General features: G+C 36.6%; 1 protein-coding gene across 3 annotated transcripts in view; it reads left to right on the plus strand.

Moving 5' to 3' along the window:
• The window catches only part of LOC123271017 (protein FAM151B), a 66,334-nt gene extending 54,639 nt beyond the window's left edge, over positions 1-11,695 (plus strand). For all 3 annotated transcript variants that reach the window (XM_044737231.1, XM_044737232.1, XM_044737230.1), the window contains 3 exons: positions 2,761-2,984; positions 10,934-11,076; positions 11,150-11,695. In XM_044737231.1, the coding sequence (XP_044593166.1) occupies positions 2,761-2,984; positions 10,934-11,076; positions 11,150-11,540 (758 nt within the window). In that variant the 3' untranslated portion in view covers positions 11,541-11,695. The remainder of the gene's footprint in view (positions 1-2,760; positions 2,985-10,933; positions 11,077-11,149) is intronic.
• The last annotated feature ends 6,452 nt before the right edge of the window (positions 11,696-18,147 follow it).

Here is an 18,147-nt window from a genome sequence, read left to right on the forward strand (position 1 = left end):
TTTTTAAACTATTATTTATTTTTTACTTTTTAGTTTGGTTTATTTATAAAAGCGTGATTTTTTAGTTTTTTTAAACTATTATTTGTTGATTATCAAAAATATTCAGGCGCGCAAATTACCCACGGAGAGTTACATACTGACAAACTGACATACAAGTGAAGCTAATATAAAGCGTGTAAAAAACCTACGGAGGAAAACACCTGGTTTCGAAATATAACTTCGGGATGGTCATCAGAGGATTCCGGGTTGATGTACGGGTTTATCTGTGCTATTCCCGATGAAAACCTACGGAGGAAAACACCTGGTTTCGAAGTATAACTTCGGGATGGTCATCAGAGGATTCCGGGTTGACGTACGGGTTTATCTGTGCCATTCCCGATGAAAACCTACGGAGGAAAACACCTGGTTTCGAGATATAACTTCGGGATGGTCATCAGAGGATTCCGGGTTGATGTACGGGTTTATCTGTGCCATTCCCGATGAAAACCTACGGAGGAAAACACCTGGTTTCGAGATATAACTTCGGGATGGTCATCAGAGGATTCCGGGTTGATGTACGGGTTTATCTGTGCCATTCCCGATGAAAACCTACGGAGGAAAACACCTGGTTTCGAAATATAACTTCGGGATAGTCATCAGAGGATTCCGGGTTGATGTACGGGTTTATCTGTGCCATTCCCGATGAAAACCTACGGAGGAAAACACCTGGTTTCGAGATATAACTTCGAGATGGTCATCAGAGGATTCCGGGTATGTACGGGTTTATCTGTGCCATTCCCGATGAAAACCTACGGAAGAAAACACCTGGTTTCGAGATATAACTTCGGGATGGTCATCAGAGGTTTCCGGGTTGATGTACGGGTTTATCTGTGCCATTCCCGATGAAAACCTACGGAGGAAAACACCTGGTTTCGAGATATAACTTCGGGATGGTCATCAGAGGATTCCGGGTTGATGTACGGATTTATCTGTGCCATTCCCGATGAAAACCTACGGAGGAAAACACCTGGTTTCGAGATATAACTTCGGGATGGTCATCAGAGGATTCCGGGCTGATGTACGGGTTTATCTGTGCCATTCCCGATGAAAACCTACGGAGGAAAACACCTGGTTTCGAGATATAACTTCGGGATGGTCATCAGAGGCTTCCGGGTTGATGTACGGGTTTATCTGTGCCATTCCCGATGAAAACCTACGGAGGAAAACACCTGGTTTCGAGATATAACTTCGGGATGGTCATCAGAGGATTCCGGGTTGATGTACGGGTTTATCTGTGCCATTCCCGATGAAAACCTACGGAAGAAAACACCTGGTTTCGAGATATAACTTCGGGATGGTCATCAGAGGATGACTAGGAAGGTCATCACCTGGGTTCTAGGTTGATAATAATCAAAATTTAAATAATATCATTATGGTAGTCTCTTTATGCGAAGGAGAGTTACATACTGACAAACTGACAAACTGACAAACTGACATACAAGTGAAGCTAATAAAAAGCGTGTAAAAAACAATAAGTTATTTTAAAGTTTATTAACAAATGCTCTGATTAAGAGAGATAATATGCACAGAACTTGTCACAAATTTTTAAACTTTATTTAATAACAGAATGAATTTTTTTAAGTTGATTAAAAATTAGTTTTTAATTAGATGGCTAAGAAAGATTGAAATTTAATTATTAGAAGCTTGTAGAGTACATGGATTGTTTTATAAACATTGCTTTACTAGCTGTCAAAATATAAAAGAAAGCAAATAAAATCTACAAAAGTTTTATATTTTATTTTCTAAAATTTTTATATAAATTATTTGTGCATAATTATTATTAAATAGTTCACTAATAATAACCTATAGTTAGAAATTATTTTTATTTATTTGACATTTTTTGGTTAGTTTATGCGCAGACATATTACATACAGACGATGTTGTGACTGTTATACAGTTGAAACTCGCTGTATAGGCCGGTCGCGCTATGAAAATATGAAAAAAAGCGAGGTTCTGTGCTGCCCAGCCAGAAAGTATGCGTAGCGCACATACGCCAGAGCAAGCCACAAAAGTTACTCTTTCTGGAGTAAAATACGTTCCGAAGGAGCGTACTTTCGGCTAGGAGAGCAAGAAATAGTATATTACATACCTAGGCCAGTAAAGTAAGAAAAGTCTCAGATCACATGTAATTGTTGGCCGAGGCGAAGCCGAGGTTGACAAACATGTGATCTGAGGCTTTCTTATTTACTGTCCACGGTGTGTATACTATTTTTCTGCTCGACGTAGCCGGAATGTGACAACTTTGTTTAGCGCAGCGGCCATAAAGTTGCCACTTTCCGGTCGGAGAGCAGAAAAAATATTTTCGTTTTTTTTTCTCATTTTTTTGGATTCAAACAGCCCTAAAAAATTTTTAAAACCCCCTACGTGCAACTATAGCTACTGAATAGACGAATACGTAAAAAAAAGTTGCAAATCGGTTCATATTTATGCAAATTACAGATGAGACCAGTTCAAAAAAAGTAGTTTCGAAAAAAACGCGTTTTTGTCGGAGCGCCGCGCATGCAACGGTCATTTGACGCGATGTTACAAAAATGACTATAACTCGAAAAATATTCAGAATTTTCTTATAAAACTCTAGATACATATTTTTGAATATATAAACTTTGATTTGATGAAAAAAAAAAAAATTTTTTTTTTTTAATTTCACAGTGGCTATCCCCCTTAATTAAACAGATCAGTAAATGAAATTTATGATTAACTAAATAAATTTTTTTTTTGTAGAATCGATAATGATGGTGGAAGCTGATGTTGTTTTGGGAACTGTTGGCAACTCCTCAGAAATAATTCCAATAATGGCACATCCACCAGATAATACCAGCGATTTGTCACTCGCTGATTTTTTGACAGCCATGATTAAACACAAGAAGAAGGGTATTAAATTAGACTTCAAGACTATCGAGACTTTTAATGCTAGTTTGGAAATTCTGACTAAACATCGCGAAAACGTGGGTATTCATAAATTTTTAAGTTCACTACACTGAAAAAAAATACTCTCTATAAAATTTTACTTTTGTTTCAAAGTATTCATGTCGAATGATTTCATGAAATTTATTTTTGAATCAAGAAAATAAAACAAGAAGAATAAAGAGTTACAATTTTTAACTATACTTCATCGATCAAAATTTGGACTTTAAATTCGAACTAAAATATAAGAGATAAAAAAAAATGCACAATAACCTTTCTTATAGAAAATTTGATTTTGTATGGAAAAAATCCCTGTCAATTTTCTCGTATTTCCATGAGTTTATTCACGATTTTAATTTTAATTTTTTGGTATAACCACTCTATGTAGATTATTTACATCAGGATCTGTGGTAAGGAATTGAAATCGAAATTACGGCTGAAGTACTCAAGATGAAGAAAAATAATAGAAGAACTTTTTTGTAGAAAATTTAATTCTGTACAAAAAAGAACCCTGTCAAATTTTTGTTATCTTTAATAGTTTACTTACAATCTTGATTTCAATTCTTTACAAATAATTTTGCTGTAAGCTGCTTTATACAGATTATTTTTAAATACAAAATTTAGTATTGAAACATTTAAAAAAAAATTAGGAAAACGGTTGAACCTAAACGCCATCCCTCTAACTTCCCGCTCATTTCATACTTAAGTGCACAAAACTGCATTTATTAAGTTTTTGAGCTCTTCGAGCTCAAAATTATAATTTTCATATCATTTTGAGCTCTCCGAGCTCAAAATTCTGCTGGAAGTTAACCCTTTAATATTCGGCCTTGAATCCCCACTCTTAATTCGAGTCATATATCTTTTTCTTTAAGTGAGAGAGCTATAGTCTTTTTCCTGGAGAGGGGGCCAGAAAAGTAGTAGAAAGGGACGCATGGACACACTACTACAACTAAACCGTCTTTCACACAACCGCATAACGGACTATGATTGGCTCTCTCCCCTAACAGCTCACACTGAGATTCATTGCGCTGCCATAACATTAAAGGGTTAAATAACACACTATTTTTTGAATTTATAAACCACAATAACTTTTGAATGAATTAACCGATTTTTACGTGGTTGGTGGCAATCACCGCAATTTTTAAAGCCTCATGAAGAACCTTTAATTATAAATTCGGTAAAGCTGTTTGAAAGTTATTCCAAAAAAGCCACATTTAAAAAAGTTTTTTTTTGCAGTTTTTTTGAGATTTCTCAAAATCTACTGGTTCGAATCGGTCCAAATGGTATTTAAAATCTAGGTTTGGTTAAGCCCTTTCAAATGGCGTCAACCGCGATAAAATCGGTCAAGCCGTTTAAAAGTTATAAGAGGGTCACATACACACACACACGCACACACACACGCGCGCACACACACACACACACACACACATATATATACATACATACAGACATACAGACACCGTCGTGGGAATAGTCAGGAAAGCTTCATAGGACCTCAAAACGTCAAGATCTGATGAGAACTCGATTTTCAAAAAACGGGATAGAACCAATAACTTCCCGATTTTTGAAAATTTTCAATTTTCTTAGCGGGAAGTTAAAAATCGTTCCTGATTCCTTATTGGTCAATATTAGAGCGCATGTGTACAGCGTACGATTTAAATTTCTGTTGACACTAGAATCTATGGTAAATAACCGAAATCGAAATTACGGATAAAATATTGAAGATACAAAAAAATGATAAGAAATTTTTCTCATAGAAAATGCAACTTTTTTACAAAAAAAGATCATCATCAGTTTTTCATTTCTTTAACCCTTCAGTACCCAGGTTCTTTTTAGTGTCTCACTTGTACTGCAGCGACATCCTGTTAGTTGAATAGTGTTGCGTGAGTAAAATTCTCATAACCTGGGTACTGAAGGGTTAAGGAGGTTCCACGGCAAAAAAAAGACACCAATAGGTTATGGCTATTGATTTCTTTCTTATGAACTAGTGCTGCCTCTCTTTACAGACTATCGCTCATTTACTTCCACTCACGAAAAATATCGAAAGTCGCTAACTTCAAACATTTTTAATAAAAAAATAAATACTGCTCGTTTATGTTATTTTTGATAAAAAATACTAGTTATAACTTCAATTAAATATTCTCATTTTCAACAAAAATCCTAAGAAAAGTATGGTTGTTATTTAATAAAATGTTTATTAAATAACACACACACACACACACACACACACACACACACACACACACACACACACACACACACACACTCGGGGCAGAAGAGATACTGCTACCGGGCGCGTCTCCCCGAGCGGATGGGAGAACGCTCGCTGTCCTTGGATGACACTTAATCTCTTAGTTGATGAGGTACAGCGGGTAGGAGCCAAGCAAAATAACCAAACAAAATAAGCTCCCGTGGACAAAACTCCCCTTTAATGGGTTGGTCACACTAACTGACCTAGCAAGACGATTGGTTCCTGCTGTAACTCACTGGGAGTGTCCGGAACCTGTATCGTAGTTTCCGACGATGCAGGCCACGGCTGATGTGAGCTTGCTCTGCCGAGGTGAAAGTTGCAGCAGTGGATCAGGAGCCAGCCACTTCGGGCCTTGATCAGGAAGTACGCAGTGAGTGTTAGAGATCGGAATCTTCACCGCCCCGAGCGAGTCTAGTCCGTCCGTGTATTCCGGGACTGGCTAAGTGTCGGCTAGGCCTCAGGGAACTGGGGTAGGAGTACTATCTCCGAGGGTACACCCGTTCCTAGTTATGGCAACCCGCTCCACTCCGTACGATGCGCTGGTAAATCAAAAAAGTATGAGTACGTTACAGGAAACAAACATGAATAGAAACGGGCTTCATGCTCAACAAGCAGCGATTGAAGCAAGCGCTGACATGAAGAGAACGCAAGCGTTGGAGCGCCTTGAGAAGCTGACCATTGAGCTGCAAGAGTTTGTCCAAACTAAGGTCAATATCCACAAGGAGATAAAGACCAAGACAACCGGTGTAGTCAATGCTCTTGGAAGATTCAAGAAACTGGACGAAGAATGGCGCTCATCATTACACCGCACCCCTTGTGCTACATCGGAGAGAAACAGTCAAGTGGTTGTTGAAGAAGCGATGGACACTGGAGCCGAAGGTGACGGAGAATCAGTCGCTGAAGAAGAAAGTGAAACTATCACAACGGCAGAGACTGAATCCTTTGACCAAGACGGCCGCATCCTGAGGAAGTTGAAAAGAAAAATTCGTTCTCCCGAAGGCGGAGCTTTTCATACTCCCAAGAAGCTGAAGGACGTTGGACCTGGTCATCCCATCAAGAAGCAGGAAGTGGTTAAGGATCTCCCACAAAACTCTTGTGAACAGAACAAGAAGCCAGGCTGGGAAAAGGTGCAGTCCAGAAAGGACAAGAAGAAGGAGCGCAAGAAACTGCTCCCAGAAAAACCTCTGGTGCCTCCACCGAAGCCGAACCAGAAGCCAAGAAGAACAGCAACGAGACCGGAGGCACTTATTATCCGTCCAGCGAACAAAGATAAGTATTCTGAAATACTTACACGGATCAAGGCGGACGTTCGCCCAGATCAGGTCCGCAACACAGTCGAGAAGATACGCAGGACCGCGACAGGGAACATTCTCATCACGCTGTCGAAAGGCAGTAGTGATAGAGGTAAAGACCTGCAGAAGACTATCGCGGGAATACTTAAGGAGGACGCAAATGTCATTAGTACAGGACCTGAAGAAGACCTGGAAATTCGCGATATTGACGATACTACAACTAAAGATGACATTCTAACAGCTTTACAAGAGGCAGCTGGAAACGATTGTGGTATAACAGTAGAGGCCATTAAAATTCGTAAGGTCTTACGTAGCAGAACACAAATTGCGTCGGTGACTCTGGCAGCAACGGTAGCGCAGAAAGTGGTAGGAGAACACGGTAAGATTAGGATCGGCTGGACCAATTGTCGTATTAGAACAGTACTAAGACCAGTCCGATGTTATAAATGCTGGCATTTTGGACACCGTGCGGTTCAGTGCACAAGTAAAGTCGACCGCTCCAAACTTTGCATTAAATGTGGAGAAGAGGGACACAAAATCGCCGAATGTAATAAGCCTGCTAAATGCGCACTGTGTGCGGATCAATCCGGTACAGAGAATAACGCCCATCATGCCGGCACAAGCAGATGCCCAGTATACCAAGAGGCACTCAAGAAGATAACTGATAAACGAAAATGAGAATACTGCAGCTAAACATCAATCACTGTGAAGCGGCACATGATTTGCTCATGCAGACAGTACGTGAACAGAAGCTTGACCTTGTGCTTATATCGGAACCGTATAAACACCTCGGCGGCCAACCATGGGAAACTGACTGCACCAAAAAAGCTGTCATATGGTCCTGTCGCAAGCTCCCCTTCCAGAGTGTCGTTAACAATGGCAGCGCCGGCTTTGTAGCAGCATCGGTAGATGGCATCCGCTTTACAGCTGCTACACACCACCTAGCCTCACTATTGTTGAATTCATGGACTTTCTGGATCGACTGACGGAGGACGCGAAGCAGTACTACCCAGTGGCAATAGCTGGAGACTTCAACGCCTGGGCAGTGGAATGGGGCAGCAAACACACCAACGCTCGAGGTAAAGAACTACTGGAAGCTTTTTCTACGTTAGATGTAGTATTGTTAAACAGCGGCGATGCGCCGACGTACACTAAAGGAGACGCAAGTTCTATTGTGGATCTTACTTTTTGTCAGCAGCAGCCTCATCAGAGGAAACTACGACTGGAAGGTGATGGAGATCTACACGGCCAGCGATCACAATGCGATTCTCTGGGAAGTATCAAAGGACCAGAATCCTAGAAGACCGGCTAAGAAACTTGACATCGTTGGGTGGAAGGTGAAATCCTTTGACCCAGGTGCTCTAGTAGCTGCCCTAAATAGTGAACCGCTTACTACTGGATCTGCAGAAGAAATGACCAAGGACTTGATGAAGAGAGTGACCCAGGCTTGCGACACCTGCATGCCTCGTAAACGGGGCATGAACCAAAGACCTTCGGTGCACTGGTGGAACGAACACATCAGCTTCCTACGGAAAGAGTGTCTCAAGAAAAGAAGAATATCTCAGCGTGGTTATCGGCGGCCTGACTCAGCGGAACTAGTCGCAGAATACAAGAAAGCTCGTCGAGACTTAAACAAAGCCATCAAGGATAGCAAGAAGAACTGCTGGAAAGAGCTAATCAACGAGGTGGACAAAGACTTGTGGGGCAGACCTTACAAGGTAGTCATGGCAAACTTGAAATACCAGCCAATGCCGTCTCCTACGTGTCCTCAACTCCTACAGAAGATCGTGACTGCACTGTTTCCACGACAGCGCGTTTTCAACTACCTGTTGACACAAGACGAACTGAATGATATCCCACCTGTGACGAAAGAAGAACTGATGGAAGCTTGTAACCGCGTCGGGAATAATAAAGCGCCGGGATTGGACGGAATCCCTAATATTGCCTTGAAAACATCTATTAAAAGCAGCGCCAGCGTTATTCCTCGATGTCTACAACATCTGCTTGAAAGAAGGGATTTTTCCTCGGAAGTGGAAACAACAACGGCTAGTACTACTTCGGAAAGGAAAGGAGGAACCGGAAGAACCGTCATCTTATCGTCCACTCTGCATGTTGGATACAGCCGGTAAGATACTCGAACGTATAATCCACCAAAGGATAGAAGCAGTTGTCGATCCACTATTAGCAGACAATCAGTACGGATTTCGAAAAGGACGATCAACCCTGGACGCAATCAACCTGGTTGTCGGTATAGCCAAAGACGCAATCGCCGGTACCAGATGGAAGGGTGGAACGAAGAAATATTGTCTGGTGGCAACCCTAGACATCAAAAATGCCTTCAACTCCGCCAACTGGGATCGCATCATGCAAGCTCTTCAAGAGATGAACGTACCAGGATATCTACGAAGGATAGTCGCTAGCTACTTCACGAATAGAGTCCTTAGATATGACACGAAGAATGGTCCAAAGGAGTATGATGTTACTGGAGGCGTCCCGCAGGGTTCTGTTCTCGGTCCACTTCTCTGGAATATCATGTACAACGGATTGCTGAGACTGAAACTACCAAGAAATGTCAAACTGGTAGCGTACGCGGACGACGTAGCCGTAGTAATCGTCGCCAAGCATATTGATGAGATAAATCATATGTTCACGATCACCTTTGAGCGAATTAACCAGTGGATGGACACAGTAAACCTACAACTGGCTAAACAGAAGACCGAGGCTGTACTTATCACTAGCAGAAAAGTGGTGGAAACGATCAATTTAAACGTCGGAGACCAAGAAATCACATCCCAACCATTCATTCGATATCTGGGAGTGATGCTCGATTCCCGACTTAACTTCAAACAACAAGTTGAACACGTGACCGCCAAAGCATCAGCAGTAGTGGCTAACCTAGTACGATTGATGCCCAACATCGGTGGCCCGAAGCAGACAAGGAGGTTATTGCTATCATCAGTAGTTACATCGGTCCTCACGTATGGGATATCCATTTGGTCCGACGCACTTGAGACCCAAGAATCATGGAGGAAAGCATGTCCGGTTTACCGACTGAGCGCGCTAAGAGTAGCCAGCGCCTTCCGAACAATATCAGAGGAAGCAGTGTGCGTCATTTCTGGAACTCTGCCGCTTAGAGTCTTAGCTAAAGAAAGACGGGCCCTTTACCATCGAAAGAGGTCAACTACACTGAGCGCTGAAGAACTAAGAACAGAAGAACGGCAGCACAGCATCTCGCGATGGCAACTTGAGTGGGACGCCGCAGCAAAAGGAAGATGGACACACCGCCTCATACCAAAGATCGACGTTTGGCTGAGCCGAAACCATGGTGAAGTCAACTATTACCTAACGCAGATGTTGTCAGGACATGGGTGCTTTCGAGAGTATCTGCACCGCTTTAAGCACGACGATTCTCCGGAGTGCCCGTCTTGTCCAGGGGTTATTGAGGACGCAAGGCACGTTTTCTTTGTGTGTCCACGTTTCGATCCTCAGCGTGAGGAGTTAGAGAGGATCCTGAACTGGAGAATCCAACCAGAGACAATAGTAGATGCAATGTTGTCGAATCAAACTGCTTGGAACGCTACAAGCACTTTTGCCACAGAAGTGCTTACAGAGCTGCGTTCCATTGAAAGAAAAAGAGCAAATGACAGAAACTAGAAGGAAGGAAAAATAACACCTTAGCCACCAGAAGGAATAGCGGTAGCTGGATCCTCCCCTCACGAAGTAATGCCTGACGGCGGTTTCCATGAGGGATTAGAGGAAAGAAGAAAAGGGGTTTAGGGTTTAGTGGGTAGGGGCGTTAGGGTCGAGTTTTAGTATGACACTGCGTCGAGTCGCCACATATCCAGGCCAAACAACTATGCCTGGAATCCGTAAGAAGGATTCCCCCTAAGATAAAAAAAAACACAAACACACACACACACACACACACACATATATATATATATATATATATATATATATATATATATATACATACAGACATACAGACACCGTCGTGGGAATAGTCAGGAAAGCTTCCTAGGACCTCTAAACGTCAAGATCTGATGAGAACTCGATTTTCGAAAAACGGGGTAAAACCAATAACTTCCCGATTTTTGAAAATTTTCAATTTTCTTAGCGGAAAGTTAAAAATTTATTCTTATAGAGAACACTTAAAAGTACGTGTATTCAAAAATTGAAGAATATTGTAAGAAAAGTGATTTTTCACGGAACCTCCTTAATAGTTTACAAAATTTTTCATAATATCAAAAATAGCAGACATTTGACAATTTTCATGATTTTTTTAACATACAAATTTTTATAAAGAAAATTTCCACATTTAGAAATTAAAAAAAACTATGATTGCAATTTTATTAAAAATATTTTTTTTTTAATTTTCTTTATCATCATCAATAAAATAAATTTGACAAAAAATAATCCAATAAATTTTTAAATAATGAATTTACAGATGACATTCCCAGTATGGCTGAATGCAGACATTCTTAGCGGACCAGTTGACGCAGATACCAAACCCGTTGACTCAAAACAATTTTTATCACTCGCCAATAAAACTTTACCAGAAAGTACTTTGTCAGTTGGTTGGACTACCAGGTAATTAATGATTATATTAATAAAATAAAAAATTCAATTATTAAGCTAAATAATCAATAAAAAATTTTTTAAGGTATGGAATCCAAAATGTGATATTTTCCGGCAACTATAGCGAGGCACAAATTGATGAAATGATAAAATCGGTTTCGAACACATCCCAGCCGATAACTTATCCAGTACGAGCTGGTCTTGCAGCAGGCGACATCACCGTCTGGTCAAAACTCTTGAACAGCACTGCAGATAAAAATGCCACCCTGACTATCTGGTCAACAGAAGGCGACAAAGTGGACGTTGACCAGTTGATAAAGTTGATCCAAGAAGTCGGATACGATCGAGTGTATGTCGATGTCCCCGAAAAACTGCGAAAACAACTGGCGGGATCCGCGACGTCAGCGAGCATCTCTACCTTCGTGTTACTCAGCTCCATTTTCCTGGGAAATGTTCTGCTGGCGAATTTGTTTTAATCAAGAATTAATTAATATTTAATTATATTGTTTATAGCTTTAAGTATCCACTTACATTCTTCAATCACTTTACATTTATTATTATTATTATGATTATTATAATTTTAATTATTGTGTAATTGTTAAGAAATAAAGTAATTCAAATTTTTCACAACTGCAGGGTGATTTTATTTTTTACACAAATGATTATTTTTTAAGCTTAGATTTTGTGAATTCAAATGCTGTAGTGCAAAATTTATTTTTAAAAATCTCAAATTACTTTTTGCTCTGATAAAAAATTAATTTGATCAAAAAAAAAAATAAATGTAATATTTCGTCATATTTTTAGTAGATTTTATAGAAATCTAACTATTGCATTGTCCTCATGATGCAGATTTTAAAAAATTTTGCTACATTCCGACTTAACTCAACGAGCTGAATCAGAAAAAACATATGGTTCAAAAGTTTATTTATGTATGTATTTATATATATATATATATATATATATATATATATAAATTTTTTTTCGGGTTGAAAATTGAAATAAACAATTAATTATACTTACTTTTTCCAAATTTTTTTCATCCATTATGCATTTATTTTAAATAATATGAATGTTACGTATCGTCTTCTTACTCTAAATTAGAAGCATAGATTAATATAAAAAAATTAGGAAAACGGTTGACCCTGAAGGCTATCCCTGCAACTTCCCGCCAATTCTATACCTAAACGCTTGAAATTGCACTTATGACGTTTTTGAGCTCTTCGAGCTCATAAATACAATTTGTGTATTATTTTGAGCTCTTCGAGCTCAAAAAAATAGCTTTTGTATGTTTTTGTGCTCTTAGAGCTCAAAAGTTTGATAGAACTTTGATAAAACACTATTTTTTAAATTTTCAAATCGCAATAACTTTTAAATGAATGAACTGATTTTCACGCGGTTGGTGGCATTCGACGCAATTTTTTAAGCTTTACAAAGAATCTTCAAGTTTAAATTGATAGAGCGAAAAATTTTGGAGTAATTCCGAAAAAACACTTTTTTCGGTTTTCTTTCGTCAACGATAACTCACGAACGAATCAACCGATTTTAACCGGACTGGCGGTGATCAACGTGGTTTTTTAATGTTAAGAGCTGATTAGTTTTTGGAATTGATCGGTAGAGCCGTTTAAAAGTTATTCCAAAAAAAACCACTTTTGTAAAAAATTTTTTTGTAGTTTTTTCGCAATTTCTTCAAATCTACCAGTTTGAATCGTTCCAAAGTATATTCAAAATCTAAGTTCAGTCAAGCCCTTTCGAATGGTACCAACCGCGATCAAATCGGTCAAGCCGTTCAAAAGTTATAAGAGGTTTATATACATCCACACACACACACATATACATACAAACAGACATACAGACACCATCGCGGGAATAGTTAGGGAAGCTTCCTAGGACCTCGAAACGTCGAGATTCGATAAAAACTCGATTTTCGTAAGCGGGGTGAAAACAATAACTTCCCGATTTTTGAAAATCTTCGATTTTCCTAGCGGGAAGTTAAAAAACACGAAATTCCTGCTTTGTAAATTTATAGGTTACCTCATCGATTGTTTTCGTGACAGTGTTGGTCATAACAAAAAATCCAAAAATTAAGAAAAGATGTGAGAATATAGCGTTTCCATGACGTCTAAAAATGAAGGAGATAATCTTTGAAACCCACCGCCAATTACGAAACTTTTTACGCATGAGGTTTGATAGAAAAATCGTCGACCAAACAAAATACGAAGTATTTATACAGGTTTCACAAAACAGATAAATTGTTAGTAAGACAGGAACTTCATAAAAATTAAGTACTTCAGACCACAAATCACCCAACTCACTGTGCATGTAATTAATTTCATCAACATCATGAACAATCGATCCAACTATTATTTTTTTAGGAGCTGGTTCCTGTAGAGAGAAGACATCATCTATTGTCAATAATTCTTCTTCCGCCTCTACCAAATTACCCAATCTTAAAAGTAACTTGTTAATCTTTTCAAAACGCTTTTTAATCAAATTTATCATCAGCGTGAATTGCATCATCGACCAGCTCATTACTACAATTGGTATAAATTTAATAAGTGCCTTTATTGACCATTTTTCTTTTATTAATTAAATAATCAATAAAAAAAGACAAAGAACAAAATTTATAAAAAATATGAGATAAGTACGGCAATTTTTTTTTACAATTATTGAGTATGAAATCGTATTTTTGTAATTTTTTGTCCAATTTTACCAAGCGTTTAACCACTTCAATTATTTTTTTTTGTCGCACAACGTAATTGAACCAAATGACTAACGTAGTTATTATTTCCAGATTTAACATAACTCCATAGACTACTGCTATGAAAACTAACTCTATCAGCTGATTAATTCTTACTAGATACTTCAAAATGAAAAAAACATAAAAATGAAATGAACCGAAAGCAATAATTAACAATAAATTATACACGACACCAACAATTGAATTTTTTAAAAAGTCTCTATTGTAATTAATTATACGCCTGTTATTGAACAGCTCAGTAACATCAATTGTCCAAGGTGACAATCCAATTAATTTGAAAATAATATACTGTGACACCATCAAAATTCGCTTGAAAACAGAACTCAAATTACGCTTCGTCATATTAAGCGCGCATTCGATTGTTTAATTGATTTCTTCTTTTTTGGATTTATGAAGAACAAAATGCGGATTTACTTATACTGCTTCGCGTCGTTTTGATGACTGTGACAGTTATTGGGAAATGTCGGTTGCTATGATGAAAGCTCGGTGCAATGTTAACAATGCAAATTACGTGTTGTTTGATGGTATCATACAATTCTTAACTACCTTGAAACCTATCGATTGAGCATACAATGAAGAAATAAGAATACTTAGAATATAACCATTAGGGGTGTGTGAATATTCAAAATCACGAATAAATTATGATAAATATTTGTTCTATTATAAGATATTACGATTTTGATCAAATTATGGAGCGATTAGTAAAGAAAGAAGTAAAAAATGTTTAAATAGTATTCAATTTATTCCATAGAACTATTTTTTAATTAAAATCGGTGTTACTTTTGATTGTTTTTTTTTTTTTTAAGATAAAAATTTTATGTAAAAATATTAAATATGATACTGTTTCCGGTGATAATAATGTTCTCTTCTGGGTCTCTATGTCTCCGGCTGCAGAAAATAATCGTTCACTTTCGACAGACGTGGCAGGAATGGATAAATATCGTCGGGCAAGCAAAGAAAGTTGCGAAAATTTCGCCGATTCTTCTTACCGCCATTGCAGAGGATTTTTCCAATACTCGATTTGTAGCAAATGTTAATATAATATAGATTAATTTCATGGTCAAAAGCCTGACTGAAAGATAAATCACGCTGATCTTGATGATGATGATTGACTCTGCGCCGTTTCATAGAATTCCATAAAGAACTGCTGTTGTTACCACTAGATTCCCGGGTAGTTAATGATCGTGGTTCATTGGTTATTTTAATATTATGGTACTCTAGTAATTCTTTTTTTAATTCTTTCACCAGCTCTTCTTTTTCGTTCATATTCTGACCAAAGAAATAATCCTTATACCGCGGATCGAGAAAGGTTCTCTTCCGGTGTAAAGACTCTTCAGTTATTTCCGTGAATCTCACTAGTTAGCCAACTCAAAATATTTTGGTAGAAATTATAAGCTAGAGAATATTTATTATCGCTTTGATAGAGTGAAATATTGTCTTCTTCTTTAGATGGATTGTCAGCAGTATCACTGTCATCTAATTCACTGACTTGACTGACGACATCGTTGTCATCTGAGAAATAATTTTCAAAATCACGATAGCGATTTCCGAGTCCGTCTTGAATGCCAAACAATATGAGTATAAGTTCCAACGTGTATCAACCATTTGAACTAATTGCAAAATCGGACGTTCATTCAATTTTTCCTGAGCATTTTCCAATTGTTTTTTTGTCGGTTCAGAATTATGAAAATGAGTTGCAACACGTCTTGCCTCAAAAAAATTATAATAAGATTATATTTTAAAAATAATAATTATACCAATAACGATAATGTCATTACGACCTTTAGTGTGTCTTTTTGCATCATTTATGGCCAATTTAAGAATATGTGCGAAACAATATATATGATTCCAACCAGATTGAGTAATTGCACTAGAAATATTGCGACTGTTGTCGGTAACAAAATATATCGGAATCATTGGTGATTCAAGCAAATCCCATTTATTTAACATCGTGATTAGTTCTGTTTTGAGATATACGCCAGTGTGTCGCTCGAGCAACTGGTTAATGCCTAAAGTCATGTTTTTTAGATCAAATGTAGTTGTCATATAATGCAACGTTAATGATATGTAACTGTGGTGACCGCGAGAGGTCCAACAATCTGTCGTGAATGATAAACTCATCAAATCAAGTGCTAAGTCCTCTTTTAATTGATTCATAAGTTTCTCTTTAGATTTATGAAATAATATTTTTTTTTTAATTACGCAAACCCTTATTTTCCATACATAATTGATCTTACTCAGCCTTCGAAGGTGGAGGTAGTTTCTTCTTCTTTTTTTTTTTTTTTTTTTTTTTTTTTCTGTCAACTCATCAGTATTTTCAAGATTTTTTTACTTTTCTTCTTTTTTTTTTTTACTATACACTCCAAATATTCTTCTTTATGTTTAGCCAATAAATGGTTAAACTTAGGCGACATTGTACAACTACGTAGCTGCAGATAAAGAAGATATAATTTGAAATAGAAATAAATAAACAAAAAAAGTTTTTTTTAAAAAACACATTATTAAAGCAATAATAATAATAATTACATGATGGCAACTTAAAGCTAGCAGAGCAAATATTGCAAACTGCTCTTCTTTCGTTATTGTCGACAGATTATTAAAAATAATCTCAAGCAGGACACTTCGCGTTGTTTCTCTCCGTTTTTCATTGCTGTCAACATTACTACATGAACCAGTTTCTTCAATAACTTCCATTGGGGTAATATCATTAGATTCAAATAACATTGAATGATTTTTCGAATGTGATTGATTCATTTATTTGTATTTATCAAAAAACTATTTATGAAAATAATTCTATTTAACGATATACTTTAACTGAAATGAGAGTTCATCGAGGTTAACAATTCTCATTGTTCCCGACGTAATGAAGGTATTGACTTCGAAATTAATAGATCGCGCCTCTTCGTTTGGCTAATACAGTACACTGACATTAACAACAGTCGATAATTGTATTTTTAAAATAATTTTTAATTTCATGAATTTATATGCTTTTTTTGCCTACCGATCCCGTACTAAAAAAAAATATATGCCGCATATACGGGGGCAAAAAAAGAGTATGTGGCGTATATATTTTATATGTGCGACGTATATGTATTTTTGTCAGCATATATACGCATATATATTTTTTCAGTGTGGGATTATTTATCAATAACAAAAAAAATTAGTATGTTCTCAATACACAAAAAAATTTTCAAATTTAATCGTATTTCACAATGGAATCGTATATTTTTTTGTTTGTTTTATTTCATTTTTTCGAAAAACTTTCCAAACTATTCGTAAATATAGAAGAGTTTCCGATTACTTTTTTAATCTTAATAAGTCACAGGGGTCAATTTACTAATAAAATTCTTCCAATAATTAAGAAAAAATTTTTGATACTTTACAAAATGGAAACTAGTAACAAGTAATATTATTAAATTTTACCAATAATCTGAAAATCAAAGTTATTTGTTAATTCCTTCAATGGTATATTTTTTATAACATATTTCTTAATGATTATTTTTAATATTACAATCACTAAACGGGTTGTGAAAGTTTTATTATTTCAGTAGTGATCAATAAAAATATTAGTTGATTAAGTGAAGTTCCATTTAAGTCAGATAAAATAGAACAAGTAGATTGAAAGACTGTTTAAAGAGAATGAGTGTTACAATATAGAATGCCAGAAAAAGACTGTCATCGATATACATGTATAGATGCTAGGTTAATATAAGTATGAAAAAGTATAAATATTATTCTAATGCGACTATGATAAGTGAAGGAAAAAGTGTGATATAAGTTAAAAAATAAAGAGTGTACTAATATGTTAAAAAATAAGTCAAAGTTACTGTATAAGCAAATGTAAATAATTAATTTAAGACACAAGATAAAGTTTTGTAAAACATGCTATGTGATAAAAATAAAAACGAGATTCTACTCTAAAATAGAACAAGTATACAATAAATTCTTTGTCGGACTTAAACAGTTCAAATCCAAAAAATAAGAAAATACTCATTAATAGCTGGAGTAGTCCAAATAACTCGATTCGTTTGAATTATTTGAATATTTCAAATTATTCGAATCGAATATCAATATTCGATTCGATTCGATTCGAACGTACACCCCTAAAAAAATTTAATTTTTTTTCATATTTAATGGTATATAAATTATAAACAATTCGATACTGGCTATTTTTTTTTTTAGAATCTATTGTCTGATTGTATACCGAAAAATCATGTTATAATTAAAAGTTTTTAAAATTTTTAATCAATTTAGAATGTAAGCTATTTACTTTTCTGAAATATTTTGCTGATTAGTTTAATAAATCATTTAAATTCTAGATGAAA

Source organism: Cotesia glomerata, linkage group LG8, assembly GCF_020080835.1.
Source record: "Cotesia glomerata isolate CgM1 linkage group LG8, MPM_Cglom_v2.3, whole genome shotgun sequence".
Taxonomy (NCBI): Eukaryota; Metazoa; Arthropoda; class Insecta; order Hymenoptera; family Braconidae; genus Cotesia; species Cotesia glomerata.